Source organism: Carettochelys insculpta, chromosome 32, assembly GCF_033958435.1.
Source record: "Carettochelys insculpta isolate YL-2023 chromosome 32, ASM3395843v1, whole genome shotgun sequence".
Taxonomy (NCBI): Eukaryota; Metazoa; Chordata; order Testudines; family Carettochelyidae; genus Carettochelys; species Carettochelys insculpta.
This window is the reverse complement of record NC_134168.1, coordinates 1,807,070-1,830,200: the sequence shown is the minus strand read 5'-3', so window position 1 is coordinate 1,830,200 and position 23,131 is coordinate 1,807,070. Positions and strand designations below refer to the sequence as shown.

Genomic DNA, 23,131 nt, shown 5'->3' with positions numbered 1-23,131 from the left:
AGCACCCCCCGCCCACCAGAACCCCCACAGACCCCAGCCTTAATCCGGATTCATTCCTTAATCCGGACTAGCCCCTCCACACCTGGGTCCGGATTATCCCCGCCCCCCAGCAGGTCGGTGTAGCACGGGGCTGGACTCCGCCCCCCCAGGCGGGACACGGCCGCCGGGAACCCCCCCTCCGGCGCAAAAATAATCGCGACTATCGGGACTGGAGGCGAATGTCCCGACACCGCGCGGGCGAGCTCCTCCTCAAGCCTCCCTCTCCCCCCACCCCGGGGACGACTGAGCCGCGCGGCCAATGGCAGGCGAGTATGCAAATTAGCCGTGGAACGCCGGCGTGGGGGCGGGACGAGCGGAGATCGGACCAATCAGAGGAGAGGGAGAGCGGGACGGGCCTGGCCCAATCGGCGCTCCCGCCGCCCGGTTCGAACGTACGTAATTTGCGTGGTCGCCCCCGATTGGCTGGGCGCCGGAGGCGGGGCCGAGGACGCTCCAAGATGGCGGCCTCCGTGGCGGCGCGGCGCGGGCGGAGGTTTTGGGACCCTCGCGGCGGCCCGTCCCCCCTCCGGGTGAGTGGGGGAGAGCACGTGACCGCCGCGAGCCCCGCTCTTGGGAACCCCCCGACATGGCCCCGCCCCTTCCCCGGGCCATGTGACCCCACAGGGACCAGAGACCCCCCCCGGGGGCTCTATAACCTGTACGGGCCCCTCCCCCGGGGCCATATACCCCCCGCAGGGACCAGAGACCCCCTCCTCGTGCCATATACCCCCCACAGGGACCCGAGGACCCCCCCAGGCCATATACCCCCATAGGGACCAGAGACCTCCCCGGGCCCTATAACCTGTACGGGCCCCTCCCCCCGGGCCATATATCCCCATAGGGACCAGAGATCCCCCCCTCGGGCCCTATAACCTGTATGGGCCCCTCCCCCCGGGCCATATACCCCCACAGGGGCCAGAGGCCCCCCCCCGGGCCCTATAACCTGTACGGGCCCCTCCCCCCCGGGCCATATACCCCCATAGAGACCAGAGACCCCCCGCGCCCTATAACCTGTATGGGCCCCTCCCCCGGGCCATATACCCCCCATAGGGACCAGAGACTCCCCCCCCCCCCGGGCCCTATAACCTGTACGGGCCCCTCCCCCTGGGCCATATACCCCCATAGGGACCAGAGACCCCCCCAGGGCCCTATAACCTGTACGAGCCCCTACCCCCGGGCCATATACCCCCATAGGAACCAGAGACTCCTGGGCCCTATAACCTGTATGGGCCCTTCCCCCGGGCCTTGTAACCCCATAGGAACCAGAGACCCCCAGGCCCTGTAACCTGTATGGGCCCCTCCCCTGGGCCGTATAACCCTCTAGGGACCAGAGGCCCCCAGACCCTATAACCTGTATGGACTCCTTCCCTGGGCCTTGTAACCCCATAGGGACCAGTGACCCCCGGGCTCTATAACCTGCCTGGACCCCTCCCCAGACCATGTAATCCCATAGGAAACAGTGACCCCAGGGCTGTATAACCTGTATGATCAGTGACCCCTGAGAGATGTAACTTGTATGGGCCTCTCCCCCAGTCCTTATAACCCCATAGGTTCCAGTGACCCCCAGGCCATATAACCCCATAGGGACCAGTGACCCTTGGGCTGTATAACCCCATATGCTCCCCCCAGACCATATAGCCCTGTAGGGACCAGTGACTCCTGGGCCCTATAGCCCCCTAGAGACCAGACTCCCCTGGGCCATATAACCCCGTAGGGACCAGTGACTCCTGGGCTGTATAGTCCCATATGCACCACCCCCCAGGCCATATAACACCGTAGGGACCAGACACACCTAGACCTATAACCTCCTAGAGACTGGTCTCCCCTGGGTTGTATAACCCTATATGAGTCAAAGATTCCTGGCCTCTTAACCTCATATGCGCCACCCCCCAGGCCATATAACCCTGCAGGGACCCTGCCTTCTGGGCCATGTAACCTGTATGGACCCCTCCCCTGTGCCATACAACCCTGTGTAGACCAGAGACTCCTGGCCTGTATAATCCCGTATGCCCCACCCCCCAGACGCTATAACCCCATAGGGACTAGACACCCCCCGGCACTATAACCACATAGGGACTAGACACCCCCAGGCCGTATAACTCCACAGGCACCAGCCTCCCCCTGGGCCGTATAACCCCATAAGGACCAGAGACTGCTGGGCTGTATAATCCCATATGCCCCCCCAGGCCATATAACCCTGTAGGGACCAGTCACTCCTGGGCCATAAAGATCCCTGTGGACCCCCTAGCCATATAACCCTGTATGGGTCAGACCTCCCCCAGGCAGTCCTAAAGCCCCCTATGGACTCTGGCCATATAACCCTGTACTGACCAGAGACCCCCGGAGCAAGTAGCCAGGTCTGGTTTGCGGAGGAAGGATGATGGATACGCCCTATCGGTGCTGTGCTCTAGTGCCAGCCTCTCCCGCCCGCCAGACCCAAGCCGTGTGGCTTGGCGCCCCCCGAGGCCCGGTCCTGGACGTTCCCAGAGACTCTCTGCAGCCTAGTAAAGAGGGCAGCGTGGGAAAGGGAACCTTACAGGCCGTGTCAGAACAGAAACGATTTCTTAGGCTGCTGGAAAGGGACCCGGGTTTTAAGTGCTTATTTACCTGGGCTGGGCTGGGCTAGGGAGGATCGAATGGCGTAAAGATCTCAGTGAACCAGAACGTTCCAGAGCAGCTCAGTGGCGAGAAATTCCACGCTCTTGTGAGAGGATAGCAGGAGGGCACGTTACCGACCATCTGCCCGGGACAGGACCAGCGGTTGTGAACTGCTCAGGGAGATTCGAGACGTTACGAAAACACAAAACTCAGTAATGCTGGGGGCTTTGAGCTGTCCCCGTACTGACTGGGGACACGTCCCCTCAGGATGGGAGATAGAGAGAACGCCTCTCGGTACCTGAAATGTCGGCTTTTTCGAGCACCGGGTTCTGGAGCCCACCGGGGGGAGAGGAAATTCTGGCTTTAGTTCTAAGTGGAGCACAGGATGGGGTTGAAGAGGTGAGTGCAGCTGGACCGCTTGGAACTCATGACCAGAACAGAATTAAATTTAACATGCCTGTGGCAGAAAATGTGGTACAGCCGCCCAGCCCCATGGCATTTCATTCCCAAAAGGGGAACCCCACAAAACTGAGGAGGTCTGCTAGACAGAAACGAAAAGGTGCGTTGTCAAGAGTAAAATCCCTGTGAGCTGCACAGAAACTTTTCGCAGACCTGATCACAGAGACTCGACTTACGTATGTACCCCAAGTTGAAAAGCGCACAACGAAAACCAGACAAGAGCCGAACAACCAGGTGAAAGGAAGAGTGAGGCAGAGAGGGGCCACTGGATGATCAAGGCACTCAAGGAGCATTCATAAGAATGGCCATACTGGGTCAGACCAAAGGTCCATCCAGCCCAGCATCCCATCTGCCGACGGTGGCCAATGCCAGGTGCCCCAGAGAAGGAGAACAGAAGACAATGATCAAGTGATTTATCTCCTGCCATCCATCTCCTGCCCTTGTTCTGAAGGCTGGGGCACCATACTTTACCCCTGGCTAATAGCCATTTATGGACCTAACCTGCAAAAATTTATCAAGCTCTTTTTTAAACCCTAATAGAGTCCTGGCCTTCACAGCCTCCTCTGGCAAGGAGTTCCACAGGTTGACTGTGCGCTGTGTGAAGAAAAATTTCCTTTTATTAGTTTTGAACCTACTACCCATCAATTTCATTTGGTGTCCCCTAGTTCTTGTATTATGGGAAAAGGTAAATAATTTTTCTATATTCACTTTCTCCACACCATTCATGATTTTATATACCTCTATCATATCGCCCCTCAATCGCCTCTTTTCCAAACTGAAAAGTCCCAGTCTCTCTAGCCTCTCCCCATATGGGACCCTTTCCAAGCCCCTAATCATCTTAGTCGCCCTTTTCTGAACCTTTTCTAATGCCAATATATCTTTTTTGAGGTGAGGAGACCACATCTGCACGCAGTACTCGAGATGTGGGCGTACCATAGTTTTATATAGGGGAAGTATGATATCTTTTGTCTTATTATCGATCCCTTTTTTAATAATTCCTAACATCCTATTTGCCTTACTAACTGCCGCTGCACACTGCGTGGATGTCTTCAGAGAACTATCCACTATAACTCCAAGATCCCTTTCCTGATCTGTCGTAGCTAAATTTGACCCCATCATGTAGTACGTGTAATTGGAGTGGGGGGGGTGCATGTGTGAGTCAGGCTGGATGTCCGAGGCAAGCAGCAGCTCCCAGTGGCTAAGGATGACCCTGGGGCTACAACTGGCAGATAACACCTCTGCCTAAACAAAGAGCAGGGAGGAGCTGAGCTGGGTTTTGAATCGGGGGCGGCAGTTAGAGGCGAGGAAAAGGGAGAGCTGGAAGGCAGCCAGCCTGAGGAGGGGGAAAGCTACACCCCAGAGGGGCACCCCTCGGGGTCTTCCCCCCAGGACGGGTTGGAAGGACTGTCTCTGGCGGCTATGCTGTTGCTTCTGTGAGAAACTGGACATCTGTTGCCTAATAAACCTGCTGTTGTGCCTGCTGAGTGAGAGTCTCTCCTGCCAGCGGGCGGGGTGCAGTGCAGGGGGACCCCTGAACCCCATCACACTGGTGTCAGAAGTGGGATGCACTGCACCCACGGATGAGCTCCCAGCAGTGGCTGACTGAGCACCAGAGAAGGAAGGAGTCTCACAAGAGTCAGAGGGGGAACAGAGCCATTCCTGCAGCTGCTGCTGGTGAGTGGATACCCCGGGAGATAGCGGGGAGATGGATTATACCCGACTCCTGAAGGCAGAGCTAGCGGGGCTGTGCAGAGAGAGGGGCCTGACCGTGGGGAAGGCGACCAAGGCCCAGCTGATTGCACAGCTGGAAGAGAATGACCGATCCGGGGGGGCAGAGCCTGTCCCGGCAGAAAGTGGCCGGTCAGCCTCGGGAAGCATTTCGGATTCTCCGACACGAGCGGGGGCTCGACGCCGTCAGACAGACGCGGTGCCCGCCAGGTCGCGCTCAGCTAGCGGTGGTCCATCGCGGGCAGAGTCCCCCACCGCAGAGCTGCAACGGCTGGAACTCGAGGTGAAATTAAAGGAACTGGAGCACCAGGAACGGGAAAGAGAGCGTGAGCGCCAGGAATGGGAAAGAGAGCGTGAGCACGAGCGCCAGGAACGGGAAAGAGAGCGTGAGCACGAGCGCCAGCTACAAGAGACACAGCGGGAGGAGAAAGAACGAGAACGGAAGGAGAGAGAGCGAGAGCGAGAGCGGGAGCATGAGCGGGCCATGGCAGAGGCGAGACGCCAAGAAGCCCCAGCTGCGGTAAGCGGGGAGAGGGCCAGACGGCTCGGGGTGGCCAGTCACTTGGAGACGCGTGTGCTGGCCCAGTGTCAGGACCCAGGGGACATGGACGAGTTCCTTACCGCTTTCGAGCGAGCCTGTGAGTTGCATGAGGTTCCCCCAGATGAGTGGCTCCGGCACCTCACCCCCTTGCTGGGCCGGAAGGGCGCAGCGGTGCTCAGCCAGCTGGTGGGGCTGCAGCCTGGGGACTATGAACGGTTCAAACAGGCCCTGCTGCATAAGTTCGGGCTGACTCCGGAGATGTACAAGAAGAAGTTCCAGGAGGCGCAGAAGAGGCCAGAGGAAACCCACGTAGATACAACCGCCCGCCTGAAGCAATACTACCAGAAGTGGGCATTCGGAATGGGAGCCCAGTCCGTAGAGGACCTGATCGAGCTGGCGGTCGTGGAGCGATTCTACGAGATGTGCGCACCTGACCTGAGGGTGTGGCTCGTGGACCGGAAGCCGGGGGACTCACATGATGCAGGGAAACTGGCAGATGACTTCACAAACAGCCGGGCCAGGTTTGAAAGTGAGCCCCACAAAGAGAGGGAGTCTCAGAGAGAGAGGGAGTCTCGGAGAGAGAGGGAGTCCCGGAGGGAGAGGGAGTCCTGGAGAAACCGAGAATCTCAGAGAGACCGGTCCCTAACTGTACGACAGAGGGGACCACCTCTTGGGCAAGCCCAGGAAAGAGGGGCCAGCCACCCACCCCCCAGAGAGCCAAACAGAACCCGGACAAAGCAGCCGGCCCGAGGGACACAACAAGACCCAGGCTGTTACCGCTGTGGACGAAAGGGGCATAGAGCAACCCAGTGCCCCAGGCTCCCAGACAGGTTGAGCAGGCCGGGGGGTCATGGAGTCAACTGGGTGGGGTCCCAGAAGCCAGAGGGGCTGGCGGCTAAGGCGGGTGGTGCTGACAATGGGCACTCGGATTGGGCCAAGTCCGCCCCACAGACCAGCTCCTCAGGGGGACCAAATGCTCAGAGGCCAGTTTACAGAGTGGGGGCAGCGCTACCTCTGTGGAGCAAGTGTCTCAAACACCTCGAGGTAGACGGGAAAAAGGTCACGGGGTTCTGAGACACAGGAGCTGACGTGACGCTGGCCCGACCCGGGGTGGTGGCACCGGGCTGCATGATACCCGATTCCCACCTGACGATAACAGGAATTGATGGGACCCCTTTCAAGGTGCCCATGGCGAGGGTGCACCTGAAATGGGGGGATAAGGAAGGCCCCAGGGAAGTGGGCGTGCACAGCCATTTGCCGGCGGATGTACTGATGGGGGCTGACCTGAAGAACTGGCAAGGTGAACGCCCTCGTGCCCTGGTCCTGACCCGTAGCCAAAGAAAACGAGGGGTGCGCTCCCCAGATTCAGGGGTACAGGCCCAGCCAAAGCCACAGGGGCCAACCCTGAGAGAAAGGGGGCCCCCAAAAACCAGATCTCACAGGCCAGGAGTGCTGGAGCCAGGCAGGGATGGGGAAGTAGCCTCCGCTCCTGCCCGAGCGGAAGAATTCCAGGCAGAGCAGCAGAGAGACCCCTCCTTGCAGAAGCTGAGGGAACTGGCCAGTCTCAGCCCAGCTCCACAGCTGGGGGAGGGCTGCAGGGAGAGATTCCTGTGGGAAAAGGGATTCCTGTACCGGGAATGGGCTCCCAGACGCAAAGCGGAGCCATGGAAGGTCCAGAGGCAACTGGTGGTTCCCCAAAAGTACCAGCGCAGGCTGCTGTACCTAGCTCATGATGTCCCGCTCGCAGGACACCAGGGGATCCACCGCACCAGGAGAAGGTTGTTACAGAACGTTTTCTGGCCAGGGATCTTTGCAGCTGTCCGTCTGTATTGCCTGTCCTGCGATCCCTGCCAGAGGGTGGGGAAGACCCAAGATAAGGGGAAAGCTGCCCTGAGGCCACTGCCCATCATAGAGGAGCCTTTCCAGAAAGTGGCTATAGACATAGTGGGCCCCTTCAGCAAGGCAACGCGTTCGGGGAAGAAATATATTTTGGTGGTGGTAGATTTTGCCACGTGATACCCAGAAGCAGTGGCCTTGACCTCTATCGACGCTGACACCGTGGCGGATGCACTGCTGTCCATTTTCAGCAGAGTGGGGTTCCCCAAGGAGGTCCTCACAGATCAGGGGTCCAACTTCATGTCGGCCCTACTGCAAAGCTTGTGGGACAAGTGTGGGGTCCGGCACACCTGGGCCACAGCCTACCACCCGCAGACCAATGGGCTGGTGGAGAGGTTCAATGGGACTCTGAAGCAGATGCTGAGAACCTTCATGAATCAATACCCCCATGACTGGGACAAGTACTTACCCCACCTGCTGTTTGCATACAGGGAGGTGCCCCAGGAATCCACGGGGTTCTCCCCGTTTGAGCTGCTGTATGGAAGGAGGGTACGGGGACCCTTGGACTTGCTCAGAGAAGAGTGGGAGGGGACGGCCTCTCCTGAAGGGGAGTCAGTGGTACAGTATGTACTGACCTTCCGGGAAAAACTCACCGAGCTCATGGGCCTGGCCAGGGAGAACCTCTCCATGGCCCAAAGGAAGCAAAAGGTCTGGTATGACCGTAACGCCAGGGCCCGAGCCTATGCCACCGGGGATCAAGTGATGGTCCTTATACCTGTGCGGCGGAACAAGCTGCAAGCGGCCTGGGATGGGCCCTTCAGGGTCGTCAAACAGCTAAATGACGTGAATTATGTGGTGGAACTGTCGAACCGGGCCCACAGCCACCGGGTCTATCATGTGAACATGATGAAACCTTACTGGGACAGACAGAACTTGGTGCTGGCCGTGTGCAGACACTGGGAGGGGCAGGGGGATGATCCCTTGGTGGATTTACTCACGAGGACTGGAGCCGGCTCCTTGCTGGAGTCTATTCCCCTCTCAGACCAGCTGACCTCTGCCCAGCAGACGGAGATCAAGGAGGTGCTGCATTCGCATCAACAGCTGTTCTCGGACAGACCCGGACGCACTGACCTGGCTGTCCACCGAATAGAGACAGGCACCCACGGCCCTATCAAGTGTGTGCCATTCAGAGCCACAGGGAGGACGGCTCAGGACATAGAGCGGGAGGTTGAAGACATGCTGGCTCTGGGGGTGATCCAACCCTCGTCCAGCCCCTGGGCCTCTCCCGTGGTGTTAGTCCCTAAAAAAGATGGGTCTGTTCGGTTTTGTGTGGACTATCGCAAGCTTAACGCCATCACTGTATCGGACGACTACCCCATGCCCAGGCCTGATGACCTTTTAGACAAGCTAGGGGGAGCCCGTTACCTCACCACCATAGACCTCACCAAGGGGTACTGGCAAGTGCCATTAGACCAAGATGCCCGGCTGAAGTCGGCTTTCATCACCCCTGTGGGGCTCTACGAGTTCCTGGTCCTGCCCTTTGGCCTCAAGGGGGCACCTGCTACCTTCCAGCGTCTGGTGGACCAGCTACTGAAAGGGATGGAGAGCTTTGCCCTGGCTTACATGGACGACATTTGCATCTTCAGTCAGACGTGGGAGGACCATGTGTCCCAACTCGAGCAGGTGCTGGACCGACTCCAGAAGGCCGGTCTGACTATCAAGGCAGGGAAGTGCAAGGTGGGAATGGCTGAGGTGACCTACCTGGGCCACAAGGTGGGCAGCGGCTGCTTAAAGCCGGAGCCAGCTAAAGTGGAGGCTGTCAGAGATTGGCCCACACCCCAGACTAAGAAGCAGGTCCAGGCCTTCATTGGGATGGTGGGGTACTACCGGAGGTTTGTGCCCCACTTTAGCTCCATCGCAGCCCCCCTCACGGAGCTGTGTAAAAAGGGAAAGCCTGACAAGGTGGTCTGGACCGAGCAGTGCCAAGAGGCCCTCTGCGCGCTGAAGGAGGCTCTGGTCAGGGCCCCAGTGCTGGCAAATCCAGACTTCAACAAGCCCTTCCTGGTGTTCACCGATGCCTCAGACATGGGGCTGGGGGCGGTGCTAATGCAGGTGACTGACAAAGGGGAGAAACACCCCATTGTGTACCTGAGTAAGAAGCTGCTGCCCCGGGAGCAGAACTACGCGGCCATAGAGAAGGAATGTCTGGCCATGGTGTGGGCGCTGGGGAAGCTGCAGCCGTACCTGTTTGGATGGCGTTTCACCGTGTACACCGATCACTCACCCCTGACCTGGCTGCATCACATGAAAGGGGCCAACGCCAAGCTCCTGCGGTGGAGTCTGCTCCTGCAGGACTACGACATGGAGGTGGTCCACGTCAAGGGGAGCAACAACACCATAGCCGATGCCCTGTCACGCAGGGAGGGCCCCGAACTTCCCCAGGTCACTGGCCGAGTGACCCCGCTCAGTGCGGTCTGGAAGCGGGGAGAGATGTGATGGAATGGGGGGGGGGTGCATGTGTGAGTCAGGCTGGATGTCCGAGGCAAGCAGCAGCTCCCAGTGGCTAAGGATGACCCTGGGGCTACAACTGGCAGGTGACACCTCTGCCTGAACAAAGAGCAGGGAGGAGCTGAGACGGGTTTGAATCGGGGGTGGTAGTTAGAGGCTAGGAAAAGGGAGAGCTGGAAGGCAGCCAGCCTGAGGAGGGGGAAGCTACACCCCAGAGGGGCACCCCTCGGGGTCTTCCCCCCAGGACGGGTTGGAAGGACTGTCTCTGGCTGCTGTGCTGTTGCTTGTGTGAGAAACTGGACATCTGTTGCCTAATAAACCTGCTGTTGTACCTGCTGAGTGAGAGTCTCTCCTGCCAGCGGACGGGGTGCAGTGCAGGGGGACCCCTGAACCCCATCACACATGCATTACCTTACACTTACCCACATTAAATTTCATTTGCCATTTTGCTGCCCAATCACTCAGTTTGCTGAGATCTTTTTGTAATTCTTCACAATCCCTTTTGATTTTGACTGTCCTGAACAACTTGGTGTCATCTGCAAACTTGGCCACCTCACTGCTTACCTCATTTTCTAGATCATTGATGAACAAGTTGAACAGGATCGGTCCCAGGACTGACCCCTGGGGAACACCACTAGTTACCCTCCTCCATTGTGAAAATTTACCATTTATTCCCACCCTTTGTTTTCTGTCTTTTAACCAATTCCCGATCCATGAAAGGATCTTTCCTCCTATCCCATGACCACCTAATTTACATAAAAGCCTTTGGTGTGGGACCGTGTCAAAGGCTTTCTGGAAATCTAGGTATATTATGTCCACTGGGTGCCCCTTGTCCGCATGTTTATTAACCCCTTCAAAGAATTCTAATAGATTAGTTAGACACGACTTCCCTCTGCAGAAACCATGCTGACTTTTGCCCAACAATTCGTGCTCTTCTACGTGCCTTGCAATTTTATTCTTTACTAGTGTTTCTACTAATTTGCCTGGTACTGATGTTAAACTTATCGGTCTATAATTGCCAGGGTCTCCTCTAGAGCCTTTTTTAAATATTGGTGTTATATTGGCCGTCTTCCAGTCATTGGGTACCGAAGTGGATTTAAAGGATAGGTTACAAACCACTGTTAATAACTCCGCAATTTCACATTTGAGTTCTTTCAGAACCCTTGGGTGAATGCCGTCCGGTCCTGGAGACTTCAAACATGATCTAGCCGTAAATCGATTCTTTGCCTCGGTCTTCATGGCTGAGGGTGCCAGGGAGATCCCCAAACCCGACCTGCTGTTGTAGATGACAAATCTGAGGAGGTGCCCCAGATTGACGTGGTTTTGCAACAGATTAATACATTTATCAATTTCAGGTTGTTTTGTTTAATGACTCACCGGGAGCAGATGGCACTCACCCAAGAGTCCTGCAGGAACTCGCGTGTGAAACTGCAGAACTACAACCTGTGGTTTGTAGTTTGCCCTTTCAGTCGGTACCTGATAACTAATGGCATATCGATTTTTAAAAGCATAATTTGCTGAGCAAGATTCAACATGTTGTTTGTAAAGGGAAATCATGCCTCGCCAATCTACTAGAGTTCTCTGCCGGGGTCAATAAGCATGTGGCGAATGGGGGAGCCAGTGACTCTTGTGTACCTAGATATAACAAGGCTCTTAAGTAAAGTCCATTGTCCTGGGATAAACCACTCCGGGATCGGTAACTGGTTAAACGGCAGGAAACAAAGGGTAGGAATAAAATGGTGAGGCTCACAAAGGAGAGAGGTAACTAGTGGTGTCCCTTAAGGGTCTGTACTGGGACCAATCCTATTCAACCATTTATAACTGGTCTAGAGCAAAGTTTAGACAGTGAGGTGGCAACATTTGCAGGTGATACCAAAGCACCCAAGAGAGCGGTCCCAGGCATGGGGCAAAGAGCTGCAAAGGATCTCTCCAAGCTGGGCCACTGGGCAACCAACTGGCAGATGGACTTGAGCCTGGATAGATGTAAAGTAACGTGCGTTAAAAAAGATCACGCCCGAAGTGACAGGCCCTGAACTACCTGTCTGCACTCCAGAGAGATCTTGGAGTCATGGGAGAGAGTTCTCCGAGAACATCCCCTCAATGCGCCGCAGCAGCCGGAAACACCAACATGACGTTAGGGCTCATCCCGAAAGAGGTGGAGACTAAGACCGAGAATATCTTATTGCCTCTGGGTAACTGCGTGCTGCGCCCCAGCTTGAATACTGCTGTCGCAGGGCTGGACTTTTATATTGGGTCCGGAAACCGTTCCTGTGGCCAGTGGGGCGATTGGCCCCAAGTGGTGTGCTGGTGTGCCCTGTGAGGTGTCAAGGGGCGCTGACGATGCCCTGGGTCTATGTGGGTTACTTGGGTGTCTGTATCATGCGTGTAGGTGGAGTTATAGAGGTTTAGCTCTGCAGCGGGGTGAGAAAGGTTCCAACGCTGAGGTTCACAGACGGAGGGGAGGCTCCACCCCAGCCAGGAAGACGGACTGAGCAAAGGCCTGGACGGCCAACACCCACTGTGTGATGGGAGGTTTTCCTATTGGGACTGCGACAAATGGAAACTCAGCCCAGAGACCTAACGGGTAGGCGGTGGGCCACGGCCTGTGGGGGGTAATGGGGTTTTCCCTCCGCCGATGGAAAGTAACAGAGATAGCTGTGGGGGCCTGTCCCTCAGAGGAATGATGTGGATTTAGCAGGGTCCATCTGGGATCCTTTGTCTTGTGGCCTCCAAGGGTCCGTGTCCAGCACGTGGACCCCAGCGGGCCGGATCCACAGCGCTTCAAACCTGAAATGAACTTCCAAAGATTTTTCAAGAATCAGCAAATAGCATCGCCGGCCCTGTTCTTCCCTTGGTATTACTAAACCCTTAGCTGTTAGAGCGAAAGAACTGGTGAGCGGGTTGTTTGGGGAAGATCCAAGTCTATATTGACCGGGGTCTGGGGCTGGGCCCTGCGGGGTCTGGAAGAGTCTGTGCGGTGTTTGGTGAAACAGGCTGAAGAGCCTCTCACCTGAGTTAGTATCAGAGAGGGAGCCGAGTTAGTCTGTGTCTTCGAGAACAACAAGAAGTCCTGTGGCACCTTGTAGGCTGACAGATATTTTAGAGCATGAGCTTTTGTGGGCGCAAAGACTCCTGCATCTGACGAAGGGGGCTTTGCCCACCAAAGCTCATGCTTCAAAATATCTGTTGGTCTGTGAGGTGCCCCAGGACTTTTTGTTGTTCACCTGAAGTTGGGGGTTGTTGCTCTGGGCTGGCAGAGCAGCTGGGCAGTCTGTGGTTTGCTTGTGTGGCTCTGGCCGGCCAGTGGGGCTGGTGGAGGCGCTGTGGTGGCTGGTTGGATCGGCCGTGGTGAGCAGGAAATCCCAGCCTGGGGCTGCGAGCGGCCCGGATTTAAGCGAAGTGACCGTGGATCGATTTCTCCAGCTGTGCCCAGAGTATTACAGCTGCGTCCAGATGCGGTCGCCTCATCTGCGCAAGGGGCGCTTGGCCTTGGGCAGAGCTCGGTTGAGGATGAGAAGAGATTCGGGGCTTGGGGCAGGATCCGTCCGAAGAGGGGGGCCTTGTGGGCGTGGAACAGAGGTGGCCGAGGAGGCCTTGTGGGGGTCGGCGAGGCCAGGCCTGGTGGGGAGACGGGCTAAGGAGGGGCTGTGTGCTCCTCCTCCGAGGAGACCTGGGGGTGTTGCCGAATGCAGCGACGGGGCAGCGGGGTGAGAGCTGACCGGGGAGGCTGTCCTTCACGCAGTGCGTGGGCGGCCTGTGTGGCTCCCGGGCAGAGAGCAGGACTTTACCAGGGTCCGGAAAAGAGCTCGCTAAATGCATGGCTCGTCAGCCGGGTAGGAACGGGTCCCTGGGCCGTGTTGGTCCGCGGCTGGAGATGGGTGGCAGATTCCTCGGGCTGTTGACTCCCTCTGGGCCCCGTCAGAAGGCGGGATGCTGGGTTGGGTTCGGTCTGAGCGTCTCTGGCTGGGCCTGTGTCGTCGCGGGTCTGTTTCTGCGTGTGGACCAGCCCCTCCCGCCCGCCATCTGACCAGCCCGCTTGGAGGGGCCGACCACCCCCTGTGGAGCAGGCGGGCGCTGGGTCCCGCAGGGCCCGTGGAGAGGGCTCTTCCTCCCCGGGCTGTGGCCGCCCTGTGGGGGCCAGCAGCCACGCAAGGGGCGGTGGGCAAGCCGGGGCTTGGGAAGGATGTGGCGGTGGCAGTCAAGAGCACGCGCCCAGCGGACCTTGGTCCCATTTGGGGCTGGGAGCCGAGTCGGGGCCGGCCGAGAGAAGGGAGCGCCTGATAAGATAAGCTGGGCCGTGAGCTGCGAGGGAGGGAGAGAGAGTTGTGCCAGCGGGCTGGGGGGACCCCGCTGGGCCATACGCCTGCTGCAGACTGGTCCCCGCGATGGCCCGGGGAGGTACAGGCTGTTCTCAGTCCTTCCACTGCCTCTTTGTGAAACCAGCCGTCGACGGGCTCTGACCCCAGCGACACAGCCCCGCAGGCTGCATGGCCCTGCCCCTATGACTGGCCTCTCCTGGGCCGTACAGCCCTATACGGACCAGAGCAGTGCTGTGGGGCCGGCCCTCTTCGTAGGGCGTAACCCTGCTCCGATCCGCCCCCTCTCCCTCAGAGCACGCTGCCCCCATCACCTGAGAACGCCCAGCCCCAATGCAGGCTGCATGGCTGTGCATCCTGCCAGGGCCACAGCCCCCTATGTCCCTGCCGCCTCCCTGGCTAGTTGCTGGGCTATACAGCCCTGTATGGGCCCTCCCACCTAGGCCATACGGGGCTGTATGGACTGGTTGTCGGGCCCTGCTCTCATGACAGCTTTCTCCCTGCTCAGGCCTTCGCCACCATCATCCCAAAGGTTTCCCAGGTGGACAACTCCTCTGACTTTCTGGGCAATGTCCCCCACCGCCGGCACCCTGGAGTGCTGCATCTCAAGAGCGTCCAGCTCCCGGCTGAGCTGGTGAAGGCTGCCCAGCTGCTGGTGGAGCGTAAGTAACTGCTGCCAGGCCCCATGTGGAGTTATGCATGGCTGTTATTCGGCAGTCCTGCCTCAGAGCTGGCTGCATCTCAGCGCGAGGAGAGCCATCCCCATGTGATGTTATGTGCGGCTGTTACCCAGTGGCTGTGCCCCAGAGCTGGCTGCATCTCAGCACTAGGAGAGCCATCCCCATGTGATGTTATGTGCGGCTGTTACCCAGATGCTGCACCTCCAGAGCTGGCTGCATCTCAGGGCCAGGAGAGCCATCCCCATCTGATGTTACATGTGGCTGTTACCCAGTGGCTGTGCCCCAGAGCTGGCTGCATCTCAGCACTAGGAGAGCCATCCCCATGTGATGTTATGTGCGGCTGTTACCCAGTGGCTGTGCCCCAGAGCTGGCTGCATCTCAGCACTAGGAGAGCCATCCCCATCTGATGTTATATGTGGCTGTTACCCAGATGCTGCACCTCCAGAGCTGGCTGCATCTCAGGGCCAGGAGAGCCGCCCTATGTGGCATTATGTGTGGCTGTTACCCAGTGGCTCTGCCCCAGAGTTGGCTGCATCTCAGGGTCAGGAGAGCCATCCCTATGTGACGTTAGATGGGGCTGTTACCCAGCGGCTGTGCCCCAGAACTGGCTGCATGTCAGGGCCAGGAGAGCTGTCCGTATGTGGTGTGTTGTGTGGCTGGTACCCAGTGGCTGTGCCCCAGAGCTGGCTGCATCTCAGGGCCACGAGAGCTGTCCCTATGTGGCGTTGTGTGTTGCTGTTACCCAGCGGCTCTGCCCCAGAGCTGGCTGCATCTCAGGGCCAGGAGAGCCATTCTCAGGTGGTGTTATGTGTGGCTGTTACCCAGCGGCTGCGCACCAGAGCTGGCTGCATCGCAGCACCAGGTAACCCCCGCTCTATTCAGTGTGAGGGACTCCTCTCTGGGCCCATTGTGTCTCCTCCTTCCCTGCTACCAGAGTCCTCGGTGCGCGGGCTGAAGGAGCAGGTTGTGGCCCTGACCAACTACTTGTGGAGCCGGAAGCGCCCCCCGGAGGCCCGGGAGCTGCAGCAGAGGGGGCAGGACCTGGAGCAGCGGCTGAGGGAGGAAATCCAAGCCCAGGCTGCAGGTGAGTGCGCGGGGGGCAGGCGGTGGCGGGGCTCTGCTCCATGGTGCGCCAGCCGACTCTCCCTTTCCCTCCCTCAGACCTCCGCAGCCCCTGGACCGACAGCAAAGAGCAGCGGCTGCAGCAGAAGGTGCTGAGCAGGCTCCGAAAAACCACCTACCACTGGGAGGCGCTGAGGTGAGGCCCTCGTGGGCTGGGAGATGCAGCCAGCTCTGGGGAGGGACAGCTGAGGACAGCCAGGCAGTGATGTCTCGCCCAGCGCCGAGATGCAGCCAGCTCTGGGGTTGGGTGGAACAGCTGTTTCCCAGCCCTGGACTTTGGCAGACAGGGAGTAGGTCACAGGAGAGGCTCAGCCAGCGCGGAGATGCAGCCAGCTGTGGGGAGGGACAGGTGGGGACAGCCACCCAGTTATGTCTCGCCCAGCGCGAAGATGCAGCCAGCTCTGGGGAGGGGTGGAGCGGCTGTTTACCAGCCCAGCAAGTTTGCAGACAGCAATGAGGTCGCAGGACTGGCTCAGCCAGCGCTGAGATGCAGCCAGCTCTGCGGAGGGACAGCTGGGGACAGCCACCCAGTTATGTCTCGCCCAGTGCGGAGATGCAGCCAGCTCTGGGGAGGGACAGCTGGGGACAGCCACCCAGTTATGTCTCGCCCAGTGCGGAGATGCAGCCAGCTCTGGGGAGGGACAGCTGGGGACAGCCACCCACTTATGTCTCGCCCAGCGCGAAGATGCAGCCAGCTCTGGGGAGGGGTGGAGCGGCTGTTTACCAGCCCAGGACGTTTGCAGACAGCAACGAGGTCACAGGACTGGCTCAGCCAGCGCTGAGATGCAGCCAGCTCTGCGGAGGGACAGCTGGGGACAGCCACCCAGTTATGTCTCACCCAGCGCGAAGATGCAGCCAGCTCTGGGGAGGGGTGGAGCGGCTGTTTACCAGCCCAGAACGTTTGCAGACAGCAATGAGGTCGCAGGACTGGCTCAGCCAGCGCTGAGATGCGGCCAGCTCTGGGGAGGGACAGCTGGGGACAGCCACCCACTTATGTCTCACCCAGCGCCAAGATGCAACCACTTCTGGGGAGGGGTGGAGCGGCTATTTACCAGCCCTGGCCCTTGGCAGACAGGGAGGAGGTCACAGGAGTGGCTCAGCTGGCGCCGAGATGCAGCCAGCTCTGGGGTGGGGCCGCTGGGGAATGGCCGGGCAGCGCTGCTGCCCGAGGGAGGAAGGTGCAGCCAGCTCTGGGGTGGGGCGCAAGGCCCCAGTTCTAGGCAGGCAGTGAAGGAGGTCAGCGCTGCCCCCCGGCTGACCTGTCCCTCCCCTCCCAGGTACACGGAGGAGCTGAGCCTGGTGTACATGGCCGCTCGGCTGGCCGGGGGCTTTGCGGCGGTGTCCAGAGCCTTGCATGAGGTGAGCCGCCCACTCAGCGCCTGGCTTGGGAACCGTGGGCCGGCTGCCTGGGGGGCGCTGCTCCAGCCCCATGGGGCCCACATCTGCAGCAGCCCAGGCGCCCCCACTTTAATTGGTTAACCAGCTGCTTCTGCTCTAACCACTAGGCCTCACTCCTGTCCCTGAGCCCCCGCGCTAACCACTGCTCCCCTCTGCCGCCTGTGGGGAACCCAGGAGTCCTGGTGCCCGGCCCCTGCTCTAACCACTGCTCCCCTCTGCTGCCCACAGGGAACCCAGGAGTCCTGGCGCCCGGCCCCTGCTCTAACCACTGCTCCCCTCTGCTGCCCGCGGGGAACCCAGGAGTCCTGGCGCCCGGCCCCCGCGCTAACCAGTGGTCCCCTCTGCCGCCCGCGGGGAACCCAGGAGTCTTGGCGCCCGGCCCCTGCTCTAACCACTGGTCCCCTCTGCCGCCTGCGGGGAACCCAGGAGTCCTGGTGCCCGGCCCCTGCTCTAACCACTGGTCCCCTCTGCCGCCTGCGGGGAACCCAGGAGTCCTGGTGCCCGGCCCCTGCTCTAACCACTGGTCCCCTCTGCCGCCCGCGGGGAACCCAGAAGTCCTGGTGCCCGGCCCCTGCTCTAACCACTGGTCCCCTCTGCCACCTGCGGGGAACCCAGAAGTCCTGGTGCCCGGCCCCTGCTCTAACCACTGCTCCCCGGTCCCCCAGCCCTGCCCCACTCCAACCACCAGCTCCACTGCCCTGGCAGAGAACCCAGGCGTCCGGGCTCTGCAGGGGGCTGATGGTCTCTCTCTGCCCCAGATCCGGAAGCGGGAGCCGGCCTTCGCCCCGCGCACGCTGCTGGATTTTGGCTCGGGGACGGGCTCCGTCAGCTGGTGAGTGGGGGGTTTCCTGGGGGCCAGGGGGCCTGGCCTTGTGGCTGGCTCACCCTGCCATCCCCACAGGTCGGCGCGTGAGATCTGGGGCCAGAGCCTGCGAGAGTACGTGTGTGTGGACACCTCGGCTCCCATGCTGGCGCTTGCCGAGAGGCTGCTACAAGGTAAGGCCCCCTCTCCAACCACTGCTCCCCTCTGCCGCCCGCGGGGAACCCAGGAGTCCTGGCGCCCAGCCCCCGCGCTAACCACAGCTCCCCTCTGCCGCCCGCGGGGAACCCAGGAGTCTTGGCGCCTGGCCCCTGCTCTAACCACAGCTCCCCTCTGCCGCCCGCGGGGAACCCAGGAGTCCTGGCGCCCGGCCCCCGCGCTAACCACAGCTCCCCTCTGCCGCCCGTGGGGAACCCAGGAGTCCTGGCGCCCGGCCCCCGCGCTAACCACAGCTCCCCTCTGCCGCCCGCGGGGAACCCAGGAGTCCTGGCGCCCAGCCCCCGCGCTAACCACAGCTCCCCTCTGCCGCCCGCGGGGAACCCAGGAGTCCTGGCGCCCGGCCCCCGCGCTAACCACAGCTCCCCTCTGCCGCCCGTGGGGAACCCAGGAGTCCTGGCGCCCGGCCCCCGCGCTAACCACAGCTCCCCTCTGCCGCCCGTGGGGAACCCAGGAGTCCTGGCGCCCGGCCCCCGCGCTAACCACAGCTCCCCTCTGCTGCCCGTGGGGAACCCAGGAGTCCTGGCACCTGGCCCCTGCTCTAACCACTGCTCCCCTCTGCCGCCCGTGGGGAACCCAGGAGTCCTGGCGCCCGGCCCCCGCACTAACCACTGCTCCCCTCTGCCACCCGCGGGGAACCCAGGAGTCCTGGCGCCCGGCCCCCGCACTAACCACTGCTCCCCTCTGCCGCCCGCGGGGAACCCAGGAGTCCCCACCCTCTGCTCTAACCAGTGGAGGTCTCTGCCACCTGTGATGGGGGGGTGCGTGTGAGACTCAGGCTGGATGTGTGTGACAGGCGGAGCAGCTCCCAGCGGCTAAGGATGACCCCTGGGCTGTACCCCAGGCTGGCAGGTAACACCTCTGCCCTGAGCACAGAGCAGGGAGGAGCCGAGCGGGGTTGGAATCGGAGGTGGCAGTTAGGAGCTGGGGGAGAGGGAGCTGGAGGGCAGCCAGCCTGGCCAGGGGGGAAGCTGCACCCCAGAGGGGCCCCCCTCGGGCTCCTCTCCCCAGGACGGGTTGGAATGACTGTCTCTGCCGGCTGTACTGACCCCTCTGTGCTGAGCTGGGCTCTGTCGCCTCACAAACCTCCTGTTCTACCTGCTGGGTGAGAGTCGCTCCTGCCTGCGGGTGGGGGTGGGGGGCAGAGCTTGGGGACCCCTGAACTCTATCACACTCCTGCCTGTGGGGGGGGGAGGGGGCAGCGCTCAGGGACCCCTGAACCCCATCACGCCATCCCCCCTCTCTCACCTGGAAGAGATCCTAGGAGTCCGGGCTGCCACTTCATGGGCCTGGCCGATCCGCCTGCCCTGACGTCCGTGTGTCTGTCCCTCTGCGCTGCAGGTGGCTCCAAGTCGCAGGCGCCGCTTTTCGGGGGCGTCCACTTCCGGCAGTTCCTGCCCGTCTCCCCCAAGGTGAGGGGCTGCAGGCACTCAGGGTCCGGGGACCTGGGGGAGGGCTTGGGCTACCTGCCTGGCACCCTTCCACCCTGCCTTGTGGCTGTGTTGGGGCCAGAGCCGGAGTGCGGCTGGCTCTGGGCGCGGTGGTCGTGTGAGGGTAGACGTGGATGCGGCTGGCTCTGGGGGGTGGCAGAGTCGGTGCAGCTGGCTCTGGGGCGATGCAGTGGCCGTGTGAGGGTAGACGTGGATGCGGCTGGCTCTGGGGCGATGCGGTGGCCGTGTGAGGGTAGACGTGGGTGCGGCTGGCTCTGGGGGGTGGCGGAGTCGGTGCGGCTGGCTCTGGTCCGTCGCTTTGGCCCCACGAGGACAGCACGGCGAGGGGCCAAGCCCGGCTGCTCCCTGCCGACTTCCCGGGTCTCCCCCCGGCGCGGCAGGTGCGGTTCGACTTGGTGGTCTCGGCCTTCTCCCTGCAAGAGCTGCCCAGCCTGGCCGAGCGCCGGGACACCGTACGCACCCTGTGGAGGAAGACGGATGGTTTCCTGGTGAGGGACCCCGCACCCACAACCCACACCTTCCCCCTCCCCTGCGGGCCGGTCCCCCTGCCCAACCAGCGACCCCCTGCCCGCCCGGGTCTCCCCCAGTGCCGGGTCAGTCCCCCAGCCCAGCCTGCAACCCTCTGCCCCCAGCCCGGCCAGCGACCCCCTGCCCGCCCGGATCTGCCCCTGTGCTGGGTCGGCCCCCCCTGCCCATCCCGGGTCTCCCTCTGTGCTGGGTCGGCTCCCCCTGTGCCGGGTCAGTCCCCCAGCCCAGCCTGCAACCCTCTGCCCCCAGCCCGGCCAGCGACCCCCCCCCCCGCCTTCCCCAGCGTGGCCGCTCTCAGCCCCTGTCCTGTGCAGGTGCTGGTGGAGAACGGGACCAAGGAGGGGCACCAGATCCTCATGGAAGCCCGAGAGATCGTCCTGGGGGTGCGTGGACCCTGCTCCTTCTTTGGGCTGGGGTGCCAGCCCCCTTTGCCCCCCATCTCTCCCCAGCCACAGTGCCAGGGCCCCCAGCTCCCCGGGAGGGACAGCGGGACCCAGGCATCTGGGACGGCCATGTGGGGCTGTGCCCCCAGAGAGACGGCTCAGGCGGGAAGGGACCCAGGCGTCCGGGCCGGCCGCGCGTGGAGCTGTGACCCCGGGGGGAGGGCTCGGGTGGGAGGGGACCCAGGCGTCCGGGCTGGCCGTGCGGGGCTGTGCCCCCAGGGGGAGGGCTCAGGTGGGAGGGGATGGGACGGGACCCAGGCATCCGGGCCGGCCGCGTGGGGGAGCAGCCCCGTCGCCTGGCTGTAACTCTCCCCTTGGCCGCAGGGGGGCGACAAGGTGACCCACGACCCGCGGGAGGCTCACGTCTTCGCCCCAGTGAGTACCAGTGGGTGGCTGAGGCCACTGGGGTCAGGCCAAGGCCAGGGGGCGCCTGGCCAGGGGGCTGGGAGGGGGCCACGCAGGGTCCCCTGACGCTGGTCTGTGCCCGCTAGTGCCCGCACCACCTGCCCTGCCCACGGCTGAACCCCGAGCGCCCCCTGCCCTGCAATTACCTCCAGAAGTACCACCCGCTGCCCTTCCGCTGGGTGAGTGCCGCCTGCCAGCCCCCCCCGGGCACCACGGGAAACCTGGGAACCCCCCCACCGGGCCCTATGAGGAGTCTGGGACCCCCCTCCCCCCACAGGGCCCTATGGGAAACCTGGGACACCCCCCCTCCCGGCACCACGGGAAACCTGGGACCCCCCCACTGGGCCCTATGAGGAGTCTGGGACCCTCCCCCCGGCACCACGGGAAACCTGGGACCCCCCCCACTGGGCCCTATGAGGAGTCTGGGGACCCCCCCCGGCACCACGGGAAACCTGGGACCCCCCCACTGGGCCCTATGAGGAGTCTGGGACCCCCCCCCCCGGCACCACAGGAAACCTGGGACCCCCCCCCACTGGGCCCTATGAGGAGTCTGGGGACCCCCCCCCGGCACCACGGGAAACCTGGGACCCCCCCACTGGGCCCTATGAGGAGTCTGGGGCCCCCCCCCCGGCACCACGGGGAACTTGGGAGCCCGCCCCCCGCCCCAGCTGGGCCCTGCAGGGAACCTGGGACCCCCCCCACTGGGCCCCACGGGGAGCCTGCCCCCCAGCTGACCCCTCTGGTTGCAGAACCCGCCGGCGCCCCGGGGGGAGCTGTTCTCGTTCCTGGTGCTGCGGCGGGGCCGGGGGCCTGGCGGGGAGCCCTGGCCCCGCATCACCCAGACCGTGCTGGCCCGTGCCCGCCACGTCCACTGTCACCTCTGCTGTCCCGACGGGCAGCTCCAGCACGCCCTCGTCACCGCCCGCCGGCACGGCAGGTACGGGCCGCTCCCGCCGCAGGGCTCCCCCCGGCCCGGGGCAGGGAGCGGGGCAGGGCCTGGGCCCTCCGGGGGCGCCGGTTCCCCCCGGCCCGGGGCAGGGAGCGGGGCAGGGCCTGGGCCCTTCGGGGGTTCCGCCCGGGGCAGGGAGCGGGGCAGGGCCTGGGCCCTCCGGGGGCGCCGGTTCCCCCCGGCCCGGGGCAGGGAGCGGGGCAGGGCCTCGGCCCTCTGGGGGCGCTGGCTCCCTGGCCCAGGGCAGGACTGGCTGTGGGCATGGAATGGGGCAGAGCCCGTCCCCCCTAGGGGCGCCGCCTTCCCCCAGCCCAGGCAGGACCAGCTGGCTGTGGGGCAGGCAGAGGGGACTGGCTGTGGTTCGGGGCCGACCCCTCACTCGTGTCTCCCCGCAGGGATCTGTATCGCTGTGCCCGGCTGAGCCACTGGGGCGACCGGCTGCCTGTGACGACGCCTGCAGAGGAGGCCACGGGGGGGGCTGCCGGAGGGGCCCCCCAGGGATCGGGGCCGGGTCGGCTGCCCCCACAGGGTGACCGCGAGGGAGCGAGCCGGACTCCTGGGTCCCTCCCCACCTGTGTGCAATAAAGAGCCTGGAGGACCTGGCCGTGCCTGTTCCCGCGGGCGCCTGGGAGCCCGTCTGTGGGGTGCCCCCCCCGAGCCCGGCGCAGCCATTCGGCCGCTCTGGAAGCCCGACCTCGCAGAGATCACTCGGGTTGTGTCCTACTGGACTTCGCCACGGCGGGACGCCTGGGTTCTCCGCACGCAGTGGGGCTGGTGCGTAGAGCAGGGGCTGGGAGCCAGGACTCCTGGGTTCTCCCTGGCTCTGGGAGGGCAGTGGGGGCTGGTGGTTAGAGCAGGGGCCGGGAGCCAGGACGCTTGGGTTCTCCCCGGCTCCGGGAGGGCAGTGGGGGCTGGTGGTTAGAGCAGGGGGGCTGGGAGCCAGGACTTCTGGGTTCTCTCCCTGGCTCTGGGAGGGCGGGGGGGGGGGGGGGCTGGTGGTTAGAGCAGGGGGCCGGGAGCCAGGACTCCTGGGTTCTCTCCCTGGCTCCGGGAGGGCAGGGGGGGCTGCTGGTTAGAGCAGGGGCCGGGAGCCA

General features: G+C 62.2%; 1 protein-coding gene across 2 annotated transcripts; it reads left to right on the top strand.

Annotated features, from left to right (window-relative positions):
* Nucleotides 1–476: 476 nt before the first annotated feature.
* On the top strand, nt 477–22,637 carry METTL17 (methyltransferase like 17). 2 transcript variants are annotated; one of them, XM_074982342.1, is made up of 14 exons: nt 477–569; nt 14,534–14,687; nt 15,640–15,789; nt 15,867–15,963; nt 17,105–17,186; nt 17,984–18,057; nt 18,127–18,221; nt 19,603–19,673; nt 20,093–20,200; nt 20,555–20,623; nt 21,008–21,058; nt 21,175–21,267; nt 21,838–22,025; nt 22,433–22,637. In XM_074982342.1, exons 1-14 carry the CDS (start codon nt 498–500, stop codon nt 22,620–22,622), a joined length of 1,494 nt encoding a protein of 497 aa, XP_074838443.1. In that variant the 5' UTR covers nt 477–497; the 3' UTR covers nt 22,623–22,637. The 2 variants fall into 2 exon arrangements, with proteins under 2 accessions (XP_074838443.1, XP_074838444.1); XM_074982343.1 differs by lacking the exon at nt 21,175–21,267.
* Nucleotides 22,638–23,131: the final 494 nt, after the last annotated feature.